Raw genomic sequence first — 19,342 nt, forward strand, 5'->3', positions numbered from 1 at the left:
TAAACCCACACTTCCTGCCCCTGGTCAACCAACCCAGTAACCCAAACTTCCTGTCCCTGGTCAACCAACCTAGTAACCCACACTTCCTGCCCCTGGTCAACCAACCCAGTAACCCACGCTTCCTGTTCCTGGTCAACCAACCCAGTAACTCACGCTCCCTGCTCCTGGTCAACCAACCCAGTAACCCACGCTTCCTGCTCCTGGTCAACCAACCCAGTAACCAACACTCCCTGCCCCTGGTCAACCAACCCAGTAACCCACACTCCCTGCTCCTGGTCAACCAACCCAGTAACCCACACTCCCTGCCCCTGGTCAACCAACCCAGTAACCCATGCTTCCTGCTCCTGGTCAACCAACCCAGTAACCCACACTCCCTGCCCCTGGTCAACCAACCCAGTAACCCACACTCCCTTCTCCTGATCAACCAACCCAGTAACCCACGCTTCTTGCTCCTGGTCAACCAACCCAGTAACCCACACTCCCTGCCCCTGGTCAACCAACCCAGTAACCCACGCTTCCTGCTCCTGGTCAACCAACCCAGTAACCCACGCTTCCTGCTCCTGGTCAACCAACCCAGTAACCCACACTTCTTGCTCCTGATCAACCAACCCAGTAACGCACACTTCCTGATCCTGGTCAACCAACCCAGTAACCCACACTTCCTGCTCCTGGTCAACCAACCCAGTAACTCACACTTCCTGCCCCTGGTCAACCAACCCAGTAACCCACACTTCCTACCCCTGGTCAACCAACCCAGTAACCCACACTTCCTACCCCTGGTCAACCAACCCAGTAACCCACACTTCCTGCTCCTGGTCAACCAACCCAGTAACCCACGCTTCCTGCTCCTGGTCAACCTACCCAGTAACCCACACTTCCTGCTCCTGGTCAACCAACCCAATAACCCACGCTTCCTTCTCCTGGTCAACCAACCCAGTAACCCACACTTCCTGCTCCTGGTCAACCAACCCAGTAACCCACGCTTCCTGCTCCTGGTCAACCAACCCAGTAACCCACACTTCCTGCTTTTGGTCAACCAACTCAGTAACCCACACTTCCTGCTTTTGGTCAACCAACCCAGTAACCCACGCTTCCTGCTCCTGGTCAACCAACCCAGTAACCCACACTTCCTGCTCCTGGTCAACCAACCCAGTAACCCACACTTCCTGCTCCTGGTCAACCAACCCAGTAACCCACACTTCCTGCTCCTGGTCAACCAACCCAGTAACCCACACTTCCTGCCCCTGGTCAACCAACCCAGTAACCCACACTTCCTACCCTGGTCAACCAACCCAGTAAACCCACACTTCCTGCCCCTGGTCAACCAACCCAGTAACCCACACTTCCTGCTCCTGGTCAACCATCCCAGCTGTTTAATTTACCAAGGAAATTGTGTTAAGCAACCTTGAAACAAGGCTGCTTAACACAATCCTCCGTAATAGTGTTAAATGGTTCAGATATGTTGATAATATTTTGTGTCTTATGCCCAAGAATGTACATATACACCATTTCCTTGGCAAATTAAATAGCTTAGCCCCATTCTATAAACTTTACTATTGAGTTTGAGAAAAATAACTCATTGCCTTTTCTAGATGTTTTAATTATTAAGGGTAATAATGAGTTCAAATTAAAAATTTTCAGAAAACCTACAAACAACTGTTCATATGTCCACTATTATTCTTCACAGCTTTGTGTATTTGTAGTCCAGAGTTCATAGATGAAGAAATATCCAAAATTTATGAAATAGGTAATGATTTGAAATACCCAAGAAACGTAATTGATAAATCTTTTAAAATTGCTAGAAATACTTTTTACAATCCAAAAAGGGATAACAAACCTTATTCAACTAAAAATATGTTGGTTCTCACTCACCATGAAAACTTGGTTGATATGCCTTCTCTTCTTAAGACTTTTAATATCAAAGTTATATTTAAAAATCTTGATACAGTAAAAAAAACTATTGATAAAGAATTCCCCCCAAAATGTGTCTACAAGATTCCTTGTAAAATTTGCGATAAAGTTTATTACGGTCAAACTGGTAAAAGTCTCGAACTAAGACTAAAACAACATAAATATAGCATTAGAACTGGACAAGATTCCAATGCTCTGTTTATTCATTTGAGAGATTTTAACCATCCAATTGATTTTCAAAAAGTTGAGAAAGTTGTATCAAGCAAGTCCATGGTTGACAGAAATATAATTGAATCTTGTTTCATAAAAAGCAGTTTTGACAGTAATATGAATATTTCCTTTGGTTTATATAAATTAGACCCATTTATAATTAATAGAATTTAGGAAGAATTTAATAATACATTGGACAAATAATAAATTTTAAAATTCTTAATTCTTGGGTAGAATAGTTTGTTGGTGGGTGTGTGAAGGACCTGTCTAGTTGGGCCAGCGGGCCTGCTGCTGTGTTCCCTTTCTTATGAGTCGCGCGTCAGGTGTTGCTTTCAAACCATACCCCAGCTGGGATTGAACCCGCGGTCAGAGAGTCTCAAAACTCCAGCCCGTCGCGTTAGCCACTAGACCAGCTAGCCACAATAAGATTCGTCCAACTAGGTATATTTCTACACCATAGGAAGGTTAGCACAGGCACCACTGTGACCACAAATGCAAGTTTTTACAGACGAATCTCCAACTAGCGTGGCCGTGACGAACCCTAGCTCAAGTCCCTTCACTGCCGTCAACATGACTCATGAAATCGTAATGACACGATTGCAAACAAACCATACCCCGTCACGGCCACGCTAGCTGGAGATTCGTCTGTAAAAACTTGCATTTGTGGTCACAGTGGTGCCTGTGCTAACCTTCCTATGGTGTAGAAATATACCTAGTTGGACGAATCTTATTGTGGCTAGCTGGTCTAGTGGCTAACGCGACGGGCTGGAGTTTTGAGACTCTCTGACCGCGGGTTCAATCCCAGCCGGGGTATGGTTTGTTTGCAATCGTGTCATTACGATTTCGTGAGTCAGGTGTTGCTTTGTTGTGGGATGTGATAGTGAGGTGTGGTTTAGACCCTTTATATGCCTTCCTTTGATACATTACTTTCATTGTTCCTTGATAATGTGAGTAGTCACGAAAGCGCTTGGAATTTCTCTATTCTTTCACAGTGGTTGTTTTGCATATATATATATATATATATATATATATATATATATATATATATATATATATATATATATATATATATATATATATATATATATATATACCTGGGATTTAATTGGTATTCCTGGCTGTTATTTCTCCTCTTAGCTCAGTGTCTGGTATATATTAATTATTTTTATGCTAACGTTAATAACAAGTCTCTTCATTATACTACTACCATTACTACTACTACTACTACTACTACTACTACTACTACCCTGCTGCTGCTGCTGCTGCTGCTGCTGCTGCTGGAGGCTGCTGCTGCTGGCTGCTGCTGCTGCTGGCTGCTGGCCTGCTGGCTGCTGCTGCTGCTGCTGCCTGCTGCCACTGGCTGCTGCTGCCACCACTGGCTGCTGCTGCTGCTGCTGCTGACTGCTGGGCTGCTGCTGCTGCTGCTGCAGGCTGGCCTGCTGCTGCTGCTGCTGCTGCTGCTGCTGCCACTGCTGGTGCTGCTGCTGCACTGCTGCTGCTGCTGCTGTTGCTGCTGCTGCTGCATGGCTGTGCCTGCTGCTGCTGCTGCCTGCTGCTGCTGCAAGGCTGGCTTGCTGCTGCTCCTACTGACCGAAGCATTGCCTCTGCCGCTGGCTTCTCCACTTCCTTCTTTCTTCCTCTCTTCATCCCGTCACTGTTCCCTTCATCTTGGTATGTTAGTGTTACTAGTAAGTAGTCAAGTTGGACCGAAACGTCATCAAAAACTTCTTTCTCCTATACTCGGAATATTTGTGTATTTCACGGCAGTCGAATTACTCTCGAGAGTTCATTCAGGGCAACTCTTTTCATTGACTCTTATTCTAATAAACCGTCCCTAAACTGCTAGTGAGATAGCAAACTACTGATTCTTCTCCATCATCCTATTTGTCTTATATTTTTTCTCCTCCTTTTTTTTTCTACGTGTCGGTCTGTTACTCTTTCGTCTTCTAATTCTTATTTATATGTGACATAGAAAGGTTTGTTTTTGTCTGAGTTACTGTGAAGTTAGTCGTGAAAATCTGTAAATGTAATAATGATGTACCTCTGTTCTTTCTGGTCCTTAGTGGAGTTGTTAGAGAACTTCGACGTTATAAGTTGCATTTCTTAAATAAATAAATTCACTGGTATTTATGTGTTCAAAAGATTCGCAGAAAAATTATTATGATTTGGAATTCCCAGGAAAAAGTTGTTGAGTAATTCCCGGGAACGTGTTAGTGGAGAGCCCACAGAATCAAAATACAATAATCTTCCTTTTTCCTCCTCTGAATAACTCAACACCAGCTGCAGTTTCCCTTTTATTTAGTGAGAGTAAGACACATGTGCAACATCTGGGTATCTTTATTGTAGACGTTTCGCCATCCAGTGGCTTTATCAATACAAATTCTAGGACATAACTTGAAGACAGTAGAACTATGTACAGAAGATGAGGTAATCAGTCCCTCAACCTAGGAGTAGGTGCGAACAGCACCATAGTGTATGTTAGGTCGTTTTATGGTCCTTTGCACCTCTCATTGCCGTATTATATTCATGTGTTTATAGTTCTTCTCTGGGAGTTCCATGGTCTTCTGGGGCTCACTTCTGGGTGTTCCCTGAGTCTTGTTTTGTGAGCATTCTGTTGTGTTCCGGTGGTCGTGTTCCACAGGCGTTCAAGAAGATGCTCACACTTCATCACCGCAATGGGAGTCGCACATCACAACAAAGTCGTCTGTCTTCTGGTGTCTGATACTTAAACAGCGAAGTTATTCCTTAAAGATAACACAGCATCACTGTATTCTCTTGAACAAACTTCCTACACGGGAGAAATAAGAGCATAAGAACATAAGAAAGGAGGCACACTGCAGGAGGCCTGTTGGCCCATACTAGGCAGGTCCTTTACAATTCATCCCACTAACAAAACATTTGCCCAACCCAATTTTCAATGCCACCCAAGAAATAAGCTTTGATGTGAAAGTCCCACTCAAATCCAACCCCTCCCACTCATGTACTTATCCAACCTAAATTTGAAACTACCCAAAGTCCTAGCCTCAATAACCCAACTAGGTAGACTGTTCCACTCATCAACTAAATGTTTCAGCAATAATGATAACCAAGATTGATTGGACTGACCACATCGACTCAAGGTTGAGGGACTGATTACCTCATTCTCCTCCTGTTCTTCAAGATTCTCCTTTGTATGGACTGATGAAGCCACTGTGTGGCGAAACGTTTCCTCAATAAAGATACCCAAGAGTTGCACATGTGTCTAATTTATCTACATGTCGGTTCTCTGAACCATTCATCTACATAACCAAGAGTTGCATGCGTCTTTATCCATCATCTTGTCTGTACTGTATACCATCAATGCATGACGATACATCATCGTGAAAGGAACATAAAGCATATAAGAAAGAAAGAACACTGCAGCATGCCTACTGGCCCATACTAGGAACGTCCTCGTCGAACCTAAATCCACTAAAATATATTCGCCAAAGCCATTATTATCAATGTTACCCAAAGAATAAACTTTGATAACCTTATTAACTCAAGTGCAAGTCTCACTTACATCCAACCCCCCCCCCCTCACTTACATATTTATTTAACCTATATTTGTAATAAAGTTGGTAGAATTACCGACAATATGTAAAGTAAAAGGACACAAGTGCAACTAATGTGACATTTTGATGAACATCAAAATGGTATAAAATACCGACAGGTTGGTAGGTAAGACACAAAGGCAACAGTTAGGCAACTTTATTCCGAAACGTTTCCCGCCTGCACAGGTAAGGAGCTTACTTCAAGTCGGAATATAGAAAGGTAGGCCAGGAACAGGTAGAAGATGGTGAACGAGTGTAATCAGTCCATCACCCTTGAAGTCGTAGAATTTGAGGTTGTCAGTCCCTCAGCCTGGAGAGTTCAGTTCCATAGTCAGGAACTATCTGAAGATCAAGCGACAGTGCGGAGACTTAAATACTGTCGGAAGGAGAGGTGCATAGTAGTAGTAGTAGTAGTGAGAATGTAGCCACTGATAGGTCAGGTCCCTCTCAGATCCAACAGTTCTCACTTGAAAGGTGTTTTCTGTACCAAGAGGCCATGTGTTGCAGTGTCGCCTACTGTGTAGGCGAAACGTTTCGGAATAAAGTTGCCTAACTGTTGCCTTTGTGTCTTACCTACTAATGTGACATTTATTGTGGCAACGTTTCACTCTCCAGGAGCTTTATCAAGCCATTGATAAAGCTCCTGGAGAGCGAAACGTTGCCACAATAAATGTCACATTAGTTGCACTTGTAACCTATATTTGAAGCTACCCAAGGTTTTAGCTTCAATACCCTACTAGGTAGACTGTTCCACTCATCAACTTCTCTCTTTCCAAACCAGTACTTTCAGTAACTTTGTGGAAAGACAAATGGGAACTGCAGTTGTGGCAGTGACTGTGTTAAATGTGACATTAATTACTGACCACATGCGACACTGACCATCGACCACTGACCTTATTATATCAAGCCTTCATCACATTATTCGTCCATCACAGCACACCAGGATGGAAAAATAAACACAGAAACAGTATAATGTGATCCTTTATTGACAACGTTTCTCGCACACAGTACACTTTATCAAGTCAAACAGATCACACCACACCAGCCTCACCCCTCACTCTTCCTTGTCTACAGCACTCTGTCATGAAAATGCAAATGACGTAATTTTGTCGAAGTGGGCAGGGAAGTTCAATGGCTGGGTGGTGGCCGCCAGGCCACACTCAATCACCCTAAAATATATCTCTTTTCTGACTTGAAAACGTATCTTTTTTCTGATATATAAAATGACGTGATGTTTATTTGGACTTTGTTTCAGCCAGACTTCAGCCTTATAAAGAGAGGTTGAGAGAACTTAAGAGCTGTGACAGGGTTTCTCCCCAGGTATGGTGCTAGAGTGAAAATTGTAACATTGACAAGTGGAATCGCCGAATGGGTGGGATTAGAATCCATATCAAGCGGGAGCTAATTTTGAGGTGGTTAGTCCCATAGCCTGGACAAAAGTCCTAAAACTCGCAGGCCAGTGTGTTATACACTGGACCATCCCGCCAAATATATAGTTCTTCTGATTTCTTATTATGTCCAAGAATCTGTATTGATAAAGCCACTGGATGGCGAAACGTCTGCAATAAAGATACCCAGATGTTGCACAAGTGTCTTAACTTTCATCATGATTCATCTAACTAGGATGAAGATTGAGACACATATACAACAGCTAAGTATCTTTATTGATGAAACGTTTCGCCTACACAGTAAGCTTCTTCAGTCAAACACAAAGGGAGCAGTAGTAAAGCAATAAAGATGACGTAATCAGTCCATTAACCTTGGAGAAAAAATATTTGATGTGGTCAGTCCCTCAGCATGGAGAACAGTTCAGTTCCATGGTCTGGAACGATATGAAGGTGAAGCTTGAGAACGGAATCTTTAATACTGTCGAAGGTGAGCTGGAAGATCTGGATGACGTTGTAGGGGACGGGATCCGCTAGTGGAAGTAAGAAGGCAGGTCCCTATGGAATCCAACCCTTCTCACTCATAACTAGAAGATACGCGGTGAAGAGTGTAAGATGTCTCCTGTACCAAGATACCATTGTGTTGCAGTGTCTGACACTATTGCTAAGGGAGGTTATCATGGGCCACCACTGTGACCACAAATGTAGGTTTTTACAGATGAATCCACATTACCCTGTCTGTGGCGAGCTCTAGCTCAAGTCCCCTTAATGCTGGTGTCGTGTAATCGTATTACTATTTCGTTATCTCTGAAAAGTGGATAAGGCGGTGAAAGGTATCCATAATAAATATCTGGATAAGTGCACATATATCTTTTACCTACAATTAGGGAACTCATAGAGAAGGACATAAGGACATAAGAAAAAAGGAACACTGTAGCAGGCCTACAGGCCCATGCGAGGCAGGTCCAAGTCGCATACCGTAAAACAAGAACGAAAAGACAACATGAGAATTAAACCAGGAAACGATCCCTGTATGCTTGAAAAGACGAGGAAACTACCTGACAGAAACCAAGAGAAGAAACTGCTTCTGGCGGTGACTGCTTCAAGGAGGGAAGAAACTGGCAGTGGTGGTGGTGCTGCTGCTGTTGCTACTGTTGTTGTTGCTGCTGCTGCTGCTGCTGCTGTTGCTACTGTTTCTGTTTCTGCTACTGTTGTTGCTGCTGCTGCTGTTTCTACTGTTGCTGCTGCTGCTGCTGCTGCTGTTGCTACTGTTGCTGCTGCTGCTGCTGCTGCTGCTGCTGTTGCTACTGTTGCTGTTGCTGCTACTGTTGTTGCTGCTGCTGCTGTTTCTACTGTTGCTGCTGCTGCTGCTGCTGCTGCTGTTGCTACTGTTGCTGCTGCTGCTGCTGCTGCTGCTGCTGCTGCTACTGTTGCTACTGTTGCTGTTGCTGCTACTGTTGTTGCTGCTGCTGCTGTTGCTACTGCTGCTGCTGCTGCTGCTGCTACTACTGCTGCTGCTGTTGCTACTGTTGCTGTTGCTGCTGCTGCTGCTGCTGCTGTTGCTACTGTTGCTGTTGCTGCTACTGTTGTTGCTGCTGTTGCTGCTGCTGCTGCTGCTGCTGCTGCTGCTGCTGCTGCTGCTGCTGCTGCTACTGTTGCTACTGTTGCTATTGCTGCTGCTGCTGCTACTGCTGCTGCTGCTGCTGTTGCTACTGTTGTTGTTGTTGCTGCTGCTGCTGCTGCTGCTGCTGCTGCTGCTGCTGCTGCTGCTGCTGCTGTTTCTACTGTTTCTGTTGCTGCTGCTGCTGCTGCTGCTGTTGCTACTGTTACTATTGTTGCTGCTGCTGCTGCTGTTGCTACTGTTGCTACTGTTGCTACTGCTGCTACTGTTGCTACTGTTGCTACTGTTGCTACTGTTGCTACTGTTGCTACTGTTGCTACTGTTGCTACTGTTGCTACTGTTGCTACTGTTGCTGGCTTTAAACATCGTTCTTCTTGACATTCTCCATCAACTTGCTCCTGGGAATGCCTCAACAGCATGTTACTGAAGATACCAAATCACCATCATTGTCTTCGTATCTTTGACTCATAAGATACCGGCCCAGAGACACAGAGCCAACTGCTTGTTAAGCGATACTTCTTTCCTGAAGCTATGGCTGCTCTGTTCCTACTTGTGATGTCTGCCACCATCACCCCTACTCTCCCCCCTCCCCCCTCCCCCCTCCCTCTCTCCCTCCCTCCCTCTCTCTCTCTCTCCCTCCCTCTCTCTCTCTCTCTCTCTCTCTCTCTCTCTCTCTCTCTCTCTCTCTCTCTCTCTCTCTCTCTCTCTCTCTCTCTCTCTCTCTCTCTCTCTCTCTCTCTCTCTCTCTCTCTCTCTCTCTCTCTCTTTTACACAGGGTTTAACAAGGTTAGGTTAAGGATCTCTAGCTTTATTGACAAGCTCTTTACAGGTTAAGGATTCCTAACTTTATTGGCAAGCTAAGAGCTGTTACCTACATCAGCTCATTTGAAAGCATTTTTATTGTTATGAGACATACAAGTAGGAAACAGGATGAAGTTGGAGCCATCTCTGGGCCAGCATTTGCATTTGATCAACTGACTTTATCTCGTTGACATCATTATGCTGTACGAATGTGTTCCATACTCGAGTCATCCTGGGTATGTATGATCTCAGATGGAGTGATGTTCTGGAGAAGGGTACAGCCAGAGTGAAGTTGCTGCTGTCTGCCCGTCTTGTGGCATAAAAGCTTGTTTCACGATGTCCTCGAAGTGGATCCAAGTGTGGTACTTTGACAATGTTGGCCTTGTACATAACAGTAAGGCCACCCACATCCCTCCTGTGTTGAAGGCTCTGCTGAAATGACAGATCTATCCAGCATGGGTCCAGGCAAGTGATGAGACGTCTTGCTCTGTTCTCTACTCTGTCAAGCAGTCGCAGATGAGAGGGGGGGAGCAAGCAGACCAAGAAAGTGAAGTATTCTCAAGGTGTGAGCGTACTTGTGCCTCACACAGAATCTTGCAACCCCTGCTGTCAAGCAGATGCGAGGTATGTCGAAATGCTGTAAGCTTCCTGGCTGCTTTGTTTGCAAGATTTACAACATGGTTCTTCATGGTCAGTTTGGAGTCAAGCTTCACTCCAAGGATATCAACTTCTTCCCCAGGTACCAACACTCTCCCATTCATACTTACTACTGCTCCGGTATTACCATCATGGTGCCTAGAGACGATCATTATTTGTGTTTTCTCAGGTACAAATGTTACTTGCCATCGGTTTCCCCAAGCTGATATAGCTCTTAGCTGGTGATTAATGTAGCTAAGAGAAGCTGGCATTTCTTCTCTTGGATAAGTAAATGTCATAGTACAGTCGTCTGCATATGCATGGGATTCTCTCTTTCTCTCTCTCATACACTCTCTCTGTCCCTCTCTCTCTCTCTCTCTTCACCTCCCTCAACCACCCAGTACCTCATCATTCTCAACTCCAGAAAATAACTTAAGGCTGATTGATTGTGACGGGGTGTCTGGCCTATGCAACTCGCTAGCCGCCTCCACAAAATACATCATCTGTATCTTCATGGCACTGAGTAGCGGAAAGAGGGAAACAGACGCGGATCTATTATCAGGAGCAAGACTGAACAGTTGCAGTAGTAATTGGCCAGAGAAAAGGGCAATACTGGGAGGATGTGATGTATAAGCGACAAACAACAGGCACAAAACAAACATACAACAGTACACATACAACAACACGGACATACACACGTTTCCTTACACCTATTGTAGCAGCATACAGTCGACTGGTGTGGGTCGCATCCTGGGGGACAAGATTAAGGACGGACATCCTCGATGACGCACTGACATCCTGGGTGAACATCCGAACAAATCAATCTTATCTTACAACAGTAGACATACAACAACGGACATACAACAGTGAACATACAACAACGGACATACAACAATACACATGGAACAGTTGACATACAACAGACACACAAGAGTAGAAATAAAGCAACAGACGTACAACAGTAGCCATACAAAAGATGTATAACAGTATACATTGTATATACAGAGACAGTTTAGTCTAATGCATACTTTAATTAATAAAATATTTTAAGCGAATAGACAACACACAGCCTTAATGACTCAATTAACAATCACCCAGCCTTAATGACCCTTGTGTAATAGACCCTGAACCAAATTAACCAATCACCCAGCCTTAATGACCCTTGTGTAATAGACCCTGAACCCAGTTAACCAATCAACCAGCCTTAATGACCCTCGTGTAGTAGAGAGACTTTAAGCCAATTAACCAATCAACCAGCCTTAATGGCTCTTGATTAGAAGAAATACTTTAAACCCAATTAACCAATCAAACAACATTAGTGACCCTCGTGTAATAGATTCTGAACCCAATTAACTAATCAACCAGCCTTTAGGCTTTAAACCTAATTATTCTCGAGAGAATGTGCTCAAGGATAATTTGTTGGAGCTCTAATTAGACATCTTCGTGGAGGACAATTAGTGGAAGACCGTGAGAGAAAGCTCTGTTAAGCTCACCTATTATGCTCTAACTATTACCAATTTGATAATACCAAAGAAGATTAATATTATTCTGAACAACAACAACAACAGACACACACACATGTACACACAATTACACACACAGACAGACACGTGTACACATAGTCTGGAAAGTGAAGTAGTGGAAGCAGGATCCATATATAGCTTTAAGAACAGGTATGATGAAGCTCATTGAGCAGGGAGAAGTGAACCTAGTGGCTACCAGTTAAGAGGCGGGGCCAGGAGCTATAACTCGACCCCTGCAACCACAATTAGGTGAGTATAGAGGTGTACAGACTGAAACACGTGTACACAGAGACATGTAAACAACACAGACATGCACACACACACGTGTACCTGGAGTTTACCTGGAGAGAGTTCCGGGGGTCAACGCCCCCGCGGCCCGGTCTGAGACCAGGCCTCCTGGTGGATCAGAGCCTGATCAACCAGGCTGTTGCTGCTGGCTGCACGCAAACCAACATGTGTGTACACACAGAAAGAGAAATATACACATAGAAACGCACACACAGCAAGAAGAAAAAGATTTGTGAAAACAAATGCCAGCACTTGAGAAGACAATAAAAACAATATTAAAAAAGTAATATAGATAATAATAAAGACAACAATTAAAGACAATGACGACAATAAATATAGATAATAATGAAGGTCAAGACAATAACACAGCAAAAAGACAATGATGAAAGACAACAATAAAGTCAACAAAGCCAATGAAGAGAAATAAAGACAATAATGATGACAGTGATAGACAGAGGACCTTGAAGACAACCAGACAGTAATAAAGACAGTGACAAACACAGGAAAGTGAAAACAACCAGACAGTAATAAAGACAGTGACAAACACAGGAAAGTGAAAACAACCAGACAGTAATAAGAACTGACAAACACAGGAAAGTGAAAACAACCAGACAGTAATAAGAACTGACAAACACAGGAAAGTGAAGACAACCAGACAGTAATAAGAACTGACAAACACAGGAAAGTGAAAAAAACAGACAGTAATAAAGACAGTGACAAACACAGGAAAATGAAGACAACCAGACAGTAATAAGGACAGTGACAAACACAGGAAAGTGAAAAAAACAGACAGTAATAAAGACAGTGACAAACACAGGAAAGTGAAGACAACCAGACAGTAATAAGGACAGTGACAAACACAGGAAAGTGAAGACAACCAGACAGTAATAAAGACAGTGACAAACACAGGAAAGTGAAGACAACCAGACAGTAATAAGGACAGTGACAAACACAGGAAAGTGAAAACAACCAGACAGTAATAAGAACAGTGACAAACACAGGAAAGTGAAAACAACCAGACTAATAAAGACAGTGACAAACACAGGAAAGTGAAGACAACCAGACAGTAATAAAGACAGTGACAAACACTGGAAAGTGAAGACAACCAGACAGTAATAAGAACAGTGACAAACACAGGAAAGTGAAAACAACCAGACTAATAAAGACAGTGACAAACACAGGAAAGTGAAGACAACCAGACAGTAATAAAGACAGTGACAAACACTGGAAAGTGAAGACAACCAGACAGTAATAAGAACAGTGACAAACACAGGAAAGTGAAAACAACCAGACTAATAAAGACAGTGACAAACACAGGAAAATGAAGACAACCAGATAGTAATAAAGACAGTGACACACTAGAAAGTAAAGGCAACCAGAGACACACTGAGACAATAGAGTGATGGACAGCTGACATTAACAGTAAAATGTCAGACCTGGCTGTAAATAACTCAACACTGGCCAGTGTCAGCCAGGAACCAGTGTCAGCCAGGAACCTCCTGTAGGTGAAGCCATCTTTACTATCACTATCGTTACTACTGCAACTATTGTTATATCTAATACTACTATCACTATTACTACTACTGCTATTGCTTCTACATTTACTACTTCTGCTGTTACAACTATTGTTACTACTACTATTATTTTTGCCACTATTACTATTACTATTACTTTTATTACTACTACTATTACAACCACTATTACTGCTACTTTTAATGCAGCTGCTATTACTACTACTAATACAACTACTACTACTACTACTGTCATTATTATTACTACTATTACTACTACTACTAATGTCATTACTACTACTACTACCATTGTTGTTACTACTTCTACTAGTACTACTACTGCTATTGCTACTATTAGCACCACTACTACTACTACTGCTACAACTGCTGCTGCTGCTGCTACTACTACTGCTACTACTACCACCACTATTTCTACTACTACTACTACTACTACTACTACTACTATTGCTACTACTACTACTATTACTACTACTACTACTACTACTACTATTACTACTACTACTACTACTACTACTACTACTACTACTACTACTACTACTGCTACTACTACTACTGCTACTACTAATACTACTACTACTAAGTTCTTCTGATTTCTCCTATTTCTCCTACTTCTCCTATTTCTATTAATAGCTACTACTGCTGCTACTGGTGGTGTTACAACATGTGTTGGGTGGTGGTGGTGGGACAATATGTGACAGGTGGTGGTGGTACAATATGTGTGAAAGGTGGTGGTGGTACAATATGCGTTACAGGTGGTGGTGGTGGTACAGTATGTGTGATAGGTGGTGGTGGTACAATATGCGTTGCAGGTGGTGGTGGTGGTGGTTCAGTATGTGTGATAGGTGGTGGTTGTGGTGGTACATTAACGTGTGTTTCTTCTCTTCACCAGCTGGACACCATCACCACCATTACCTCCCCAGCAGCCTCCCCAGGAAACGGTCTCTCCCCACTGGAGATTCTGGCCCAGACATCTTGCCCTGCCCACCTCCCAACATCTGCCCACTTCACCACCTCCTCCCATCTCACCACCTCCCAGATGACAAATGGACCCTTGTTCAGCGGCATACAAGACCCTGCCATGCACCATCCGGGCATGCAACATCCGGGCATGCAACACCACTCGGGCATGCAACATACCTTTGGGCCACCTCCACCCCCTCCACCGCCGCCTCTTGGCCCAGCAAAGGCTCCAAAGGTAAATCTTATAAACAAAGATTCCCTTGTCAAATACCCGAGCGAAGCAGGACTCAACATAGGTCTGTTAACACCTGCTGACCCCGGCACCAAGCAGGTGTTAGACTGAAACAGACTGAAAAACTAGAAAGCTAACACCGACTAGATGTGGAAAAAAAACACTTACGTACAGTTCAGGACATTAAAGAAGACGTTTCGCCACGAGTGGCGAAACGTTTCCTCTAATATAGGTCCTCAACTATGCATAAGTGTCTTTTTTCCACTCCAGGAAATAGATACAGGGAAACCAGTCGACTTAATGTTGATCTGTCATGGGGAGGAACCTGTCCATGATCTAAATAAAAATAAGACAGTTTGGGCTTTTTGGGTGAGTTATCTTGTGTTATTAACCCTCCTGTGTTATTGACCCTCCTGTGTTATTAACCCTCGTGTGTTATTAACCCTCGTGTGTTATTAACCTTCCTGTGTTATTGACCCTCCTGTGTTATTAACCCTCGTGTGTTATTAACCCTCGTGTGTTATTAACCTTCCTGTGTTATTAACCCTCCTGTGTTATTGACCCTCGTGTGTTATTAACTTTCCTGTGTTATTAACCCTCCTGTGTTATTAACTTTCCTGTGTTATTAACCCTCCTGTGTTTTTAACCCTCCTGTGTTATTAACCCTCCTGTGTTTTTAATCCTCCTGTGTTATTAACCCTCTTGTGTTATTAACCTTCCTGTGATATTAACTTTCCTGTGTTATTAACCTTCCTGTGTTATTAACTTTCCTGTGTTATTAACCCTCCTGTGTTATTAACCCTCCTGTGTTATTAACCCTCCTGTGTTATTAACCCTCCTGTGTTATTAACCCTCCTGTGTTATTAACTTTCCTGTGTTATTAACCTTCCTGTATTATTAACTTTCCTGTGTTATTAACCTTCCTGTGTTATTAACTTTCCTGTGTTATTGACCCTCGTGTGTTATTAACTTTCCTGTGTTATTAACCCTCCTGTGTTATTAACCCTCCTGTGTTATTAATCCTCCTGTGTTATTAACCCTCCTGTGTTATTAACCCTCCTGTGTTATTAACCCTCCTGTGTTATTAACTTTCCTGTGTTATTAACCCTCCTGTGTTATTAACCCTCCTGTGTTATTAACTTTCCTGTGTTATTAACCCTCCTGTGTTATTAACCCTCCTGTGTTATTAATCCTCCTGTGTTATTAACCCTCCTGTGTTATTAACCCTCCTGTGTTATTAACCCTCCTGTGTTATTAACTTTCCTGTGTTATTAACCCTCCTGTGTTATTAACCCTCCTGTGTTATTAACCCTCCTGTGTTATTAACCCTCCTGTGTTATTAACCCTCCTGTGTTATTAACCCTCCTGTGTTATTAACTTTCCTGTGTTATTAACCTTCCTGTGTTATTAACTTTCCTGTGTTATTAACTTTCCTGTGTTATTAACCCTCCTGTGTTATTAACTTTCCTGTGTTAGTAACTTTTTGTGTTAGTAACTTTCCTGTGTTAGTAAGTCTCCTGAGTTACTAATCCACATTATATATATATATATATATATATATATATATATATATATATATATATATATATATATATATATATATATATATATATATATATATATATATATATATATATATATATATATATATATATATATATAATGTGGATATATACACAGCCAACTAGATTATTTATATAATATACATGTATGTATCAATGTTGTCATTCACTTGAATATAAATTTCTGTGTATGTGAGTTTAATATTTATTAGGTATTAATGGGAAGTAAAAACAATAGCTGTTTGTGAATTTTAAAACCGTAAAATTAAATACTTTTTTAAATGATAAGTAAGATCTGCTGTGTTTGTTGTGCTTGTGTCTGCTGTGTTTGTCGTGTTTGTGTCTGCTGTATTTGTCGAGCTTGTGTCTTCTGTCTTTGTTGTGCCTGTGTCTGCTTTATTTGTTGTGCTTGTGTCTGCCGAGTCTGCTGCTAACCTCGATCTTCTCCCTCACTGTCAGCATCAGCGCCGGAGGAGAGAGAGAGCCATCTTGATCGACCGAGTCTCCCGCATTCTCTTTCCCACCTCCTTTACCGTGCTCAACATCATATACTGGTGCGTCTTCTTCGTCGAGTGGTTCTAGTGCAGTGCCAGTGCCAGAGAGGCTCAGCAGCAGTGCCAGCGGTAAATACAGTGTAGTTACAGTGCCAGCGATAGATACAGTGTAGTGCCAGTGAGCCTCAGCAGCAGTGCCAGCGGTAAATACAGTGCAGTGACAGTGCCAGCGATAGATACAGTGCAATGCCAGTGCCAGCGAGGCTCAGCAGCAGTGCCAGCTGTAGATACAGTGCAGTGACAGTGCCAGCGGTAGATGCAGTGCAGTGACAAACTATCCTAAGCCTGGCTTTCACTGCAAGGTCACCCCTCTGTCATGCCCCAGAGGCTTACCCATAAGGTATATCTGGAATGTATACCTAGAGGGGATTTAGGGGGTCAACGCCCCCGTGGCCCGGGTGATTTGTAAAGCATTATACCAGCTCATAGCTCTGTTACTGTGCTAAATATCTCAACTATGAAAGAAGAAACAAGACGAGTGATAATTTTAATCAACAATGTATATAAAACAAATCCATTATCGAGAAAGACATAGTGATACAAAGTAACTTCGCAGCTGAAAACCAGATGGCGTCTGCGAGTCATCACTGTTCAGAAATATTAACCTACGTGAGTAAAATGCAAGAAGAAAACTGAAAAGTTTGAAGAAATTCGCCGTGAAGCTCTTGTTTACATTGAAGCCTGAGAGAAGTGTTACATGGTGGTCCGAAAGTTGTTATAACAAGCTTCACCGTGACTTAGACAATTAGGTTTGTGAAGGTTATGTGGGTTACAGAAACCCACAAATTCGGAAAAGGGACTTTAAATAACCTTGTTGCCACTTCTGGATATTATCGTTATCCATCCAGATAATGGCCCAAGACGGACTGAAACATCTAAAGTTTTACTCTTCTGCATCAAACGTAGAATTTAAAGATATTCAAATCTTTAAATTTAAGAGCATGTCTCAGTTATCTTACCATTAGAGATTATTATCTGACGATTGAGGTTCGTATTGATGCGTCGACGCCCAACAAATCACGTGGAATAAGATTAGTAATGTTTTGGGAAGATTTGTTTTAATACTGTAGCACTAGGATTTTCTTTTGAATAGGCATCGCTAATCTCGGTGAAAATAATTTAAGGAACTCATATACACGGGGGTTGGCCCTTGACTGGCTGTCAACACATGGCACCTTAGGGAAAAATAGGCACTGGGTGCCGATATACCCTGAAGGCATATCTAATTTGGTAAACTGAAAAATATTTTCCCCATTTTTTTTATTATATTTTGTCATATTCGTTATTGTATTTGAATTTCTTTATCTTTATTGTATTTCCAAACAAATTTGGCTCCTTGCTCAACTCTGCGCCCCAGGGAGGTCACCTGGTCACCTGGTGACCTCCCTGGATTGTCAGGAAACAGGACAAGTGTTTCCTGACGCGGGTCAGGAACGCTGGAGCTTTTGGTCATCCGACCGAGGCCTTCCGCTGGCTTACCAGTCCACCCATTTAAAAATTATGATTATTATTATAACCATTTTATGTACAGGCTGCACCTCCTTGCATACTTTTCCACTCAGACAAAACTAGTACGATGACTGAGAGACGTACAACAGTTGCGTATCTTTATTGTTCAAACGTTTCGCCTACACAGTAGGCGAAACGTTTCATCAATGAAGATACTCAACTGTTGAAGGTGTTTCTTAATCATCAACTTGTCGGTATTTTATACCATTATCAACACGACTAATATCCTCCTGTATCTGCCGACTAAGACACCATTAATGGTCATCTTATAACAGCCTACGATGCTAAAAAAAAAATTAATTCCATCTCAAAAAGTGGCAAAGAATTTCTCATTATTCTGACAACAGCCTACGATGCTAAAAAAAATTAATTCCATCTCAAAAAGTGGCTAAGAATTTCTCATTATTCTGACTGGCCTCAGAGACGTCTTTCACACCCAACGTAATCGCAAATATATAAGAAATCGTTATGATGTCTTTTTCAATGGAACTTTGTTCAATAAAATGTTAGCTTGGGGTATTTAACCACAAGAAGGAGAAAATTACACGCTTCTGTAAATAGTGATAGCCATAACAATTATATTTTGTCAATAATCCCATAACAGACGGCGCTGCAGTGAGTCCACAGGACCGTCTGTTTTAATGGTCGAAATTCCATATAGTGTACAAAGATTTTCATACATGATCACGTAGGTAAGTGTATTTATGCATAGATGTTTTGCATTAATAACCAATATTATATTATTATATATATAATTTATATATATATATATATATATATATATATATATATATATATATATATATATACAAACACTGATCTCTGGCTGAAGGAGACTCGAACCTACGAACCTTGGAACAAGGTACGCAGTGCTTTACCAATCTACCCACACTGGACCAATACCTTGGAGTCCAGCTTGCGCTAGACTTTGATCCAAGGCAGCCAGCTTTCAGGGAGAAGGCTTACAGCTTTTCATCTCATCCCATGCATGCATCAGCCTTACTAGAGATATTAACAATGCAAGGAATTCGCAAGAGCAGGATGGC

The 19,342-nt window shown here is 42.3% G+C and overlaps 1 protein-coding gene across 1 annotated transcript in view; it reads left to right on the plus strand.

Moving 5' to 3' along the window:
• The window catches only part of LOC138854780 (glycine receptor subunit alpha-4-like), a 128,560-nt gene extending 109,543 nt beyond the window's left edge, over positions 1-19,017 (plus strand). The window contains exons 9-10 of the mRNA XM_070099834.1: positions 14,369-14,674; positions 16,693-19,017. Of these exons, the coding sequence (XP_069955935.1) occupies positions 14,369-14,674; positions 16,693-16,815 (429 nt within the window). The 3' untranslated portion in view covers positions 16,816-19,017. The remainder of the gene's footprint in view (positions 1-14,368; positions 14,675-16,692) is intronic.
• The last annotated feature ends 325 nt before the right edge of the window (positions 19,018-19,342 follow it).

Source organism: Cherax quadricarinatus, chromosome 69 (genome assembly GCF_038502225.1).
Source record: "Cherax quadricarinatus isolate ZL_2023a chromosome 69, ASM3850222v1, whole genome shotgun sequence".
Taxonomy (NCBI): Eukaryota; Metazoa; Arthropoda; class Malacostraca; order Decapoda; family Parastacidae; genus Cherax; species Cherax quadricarinatus.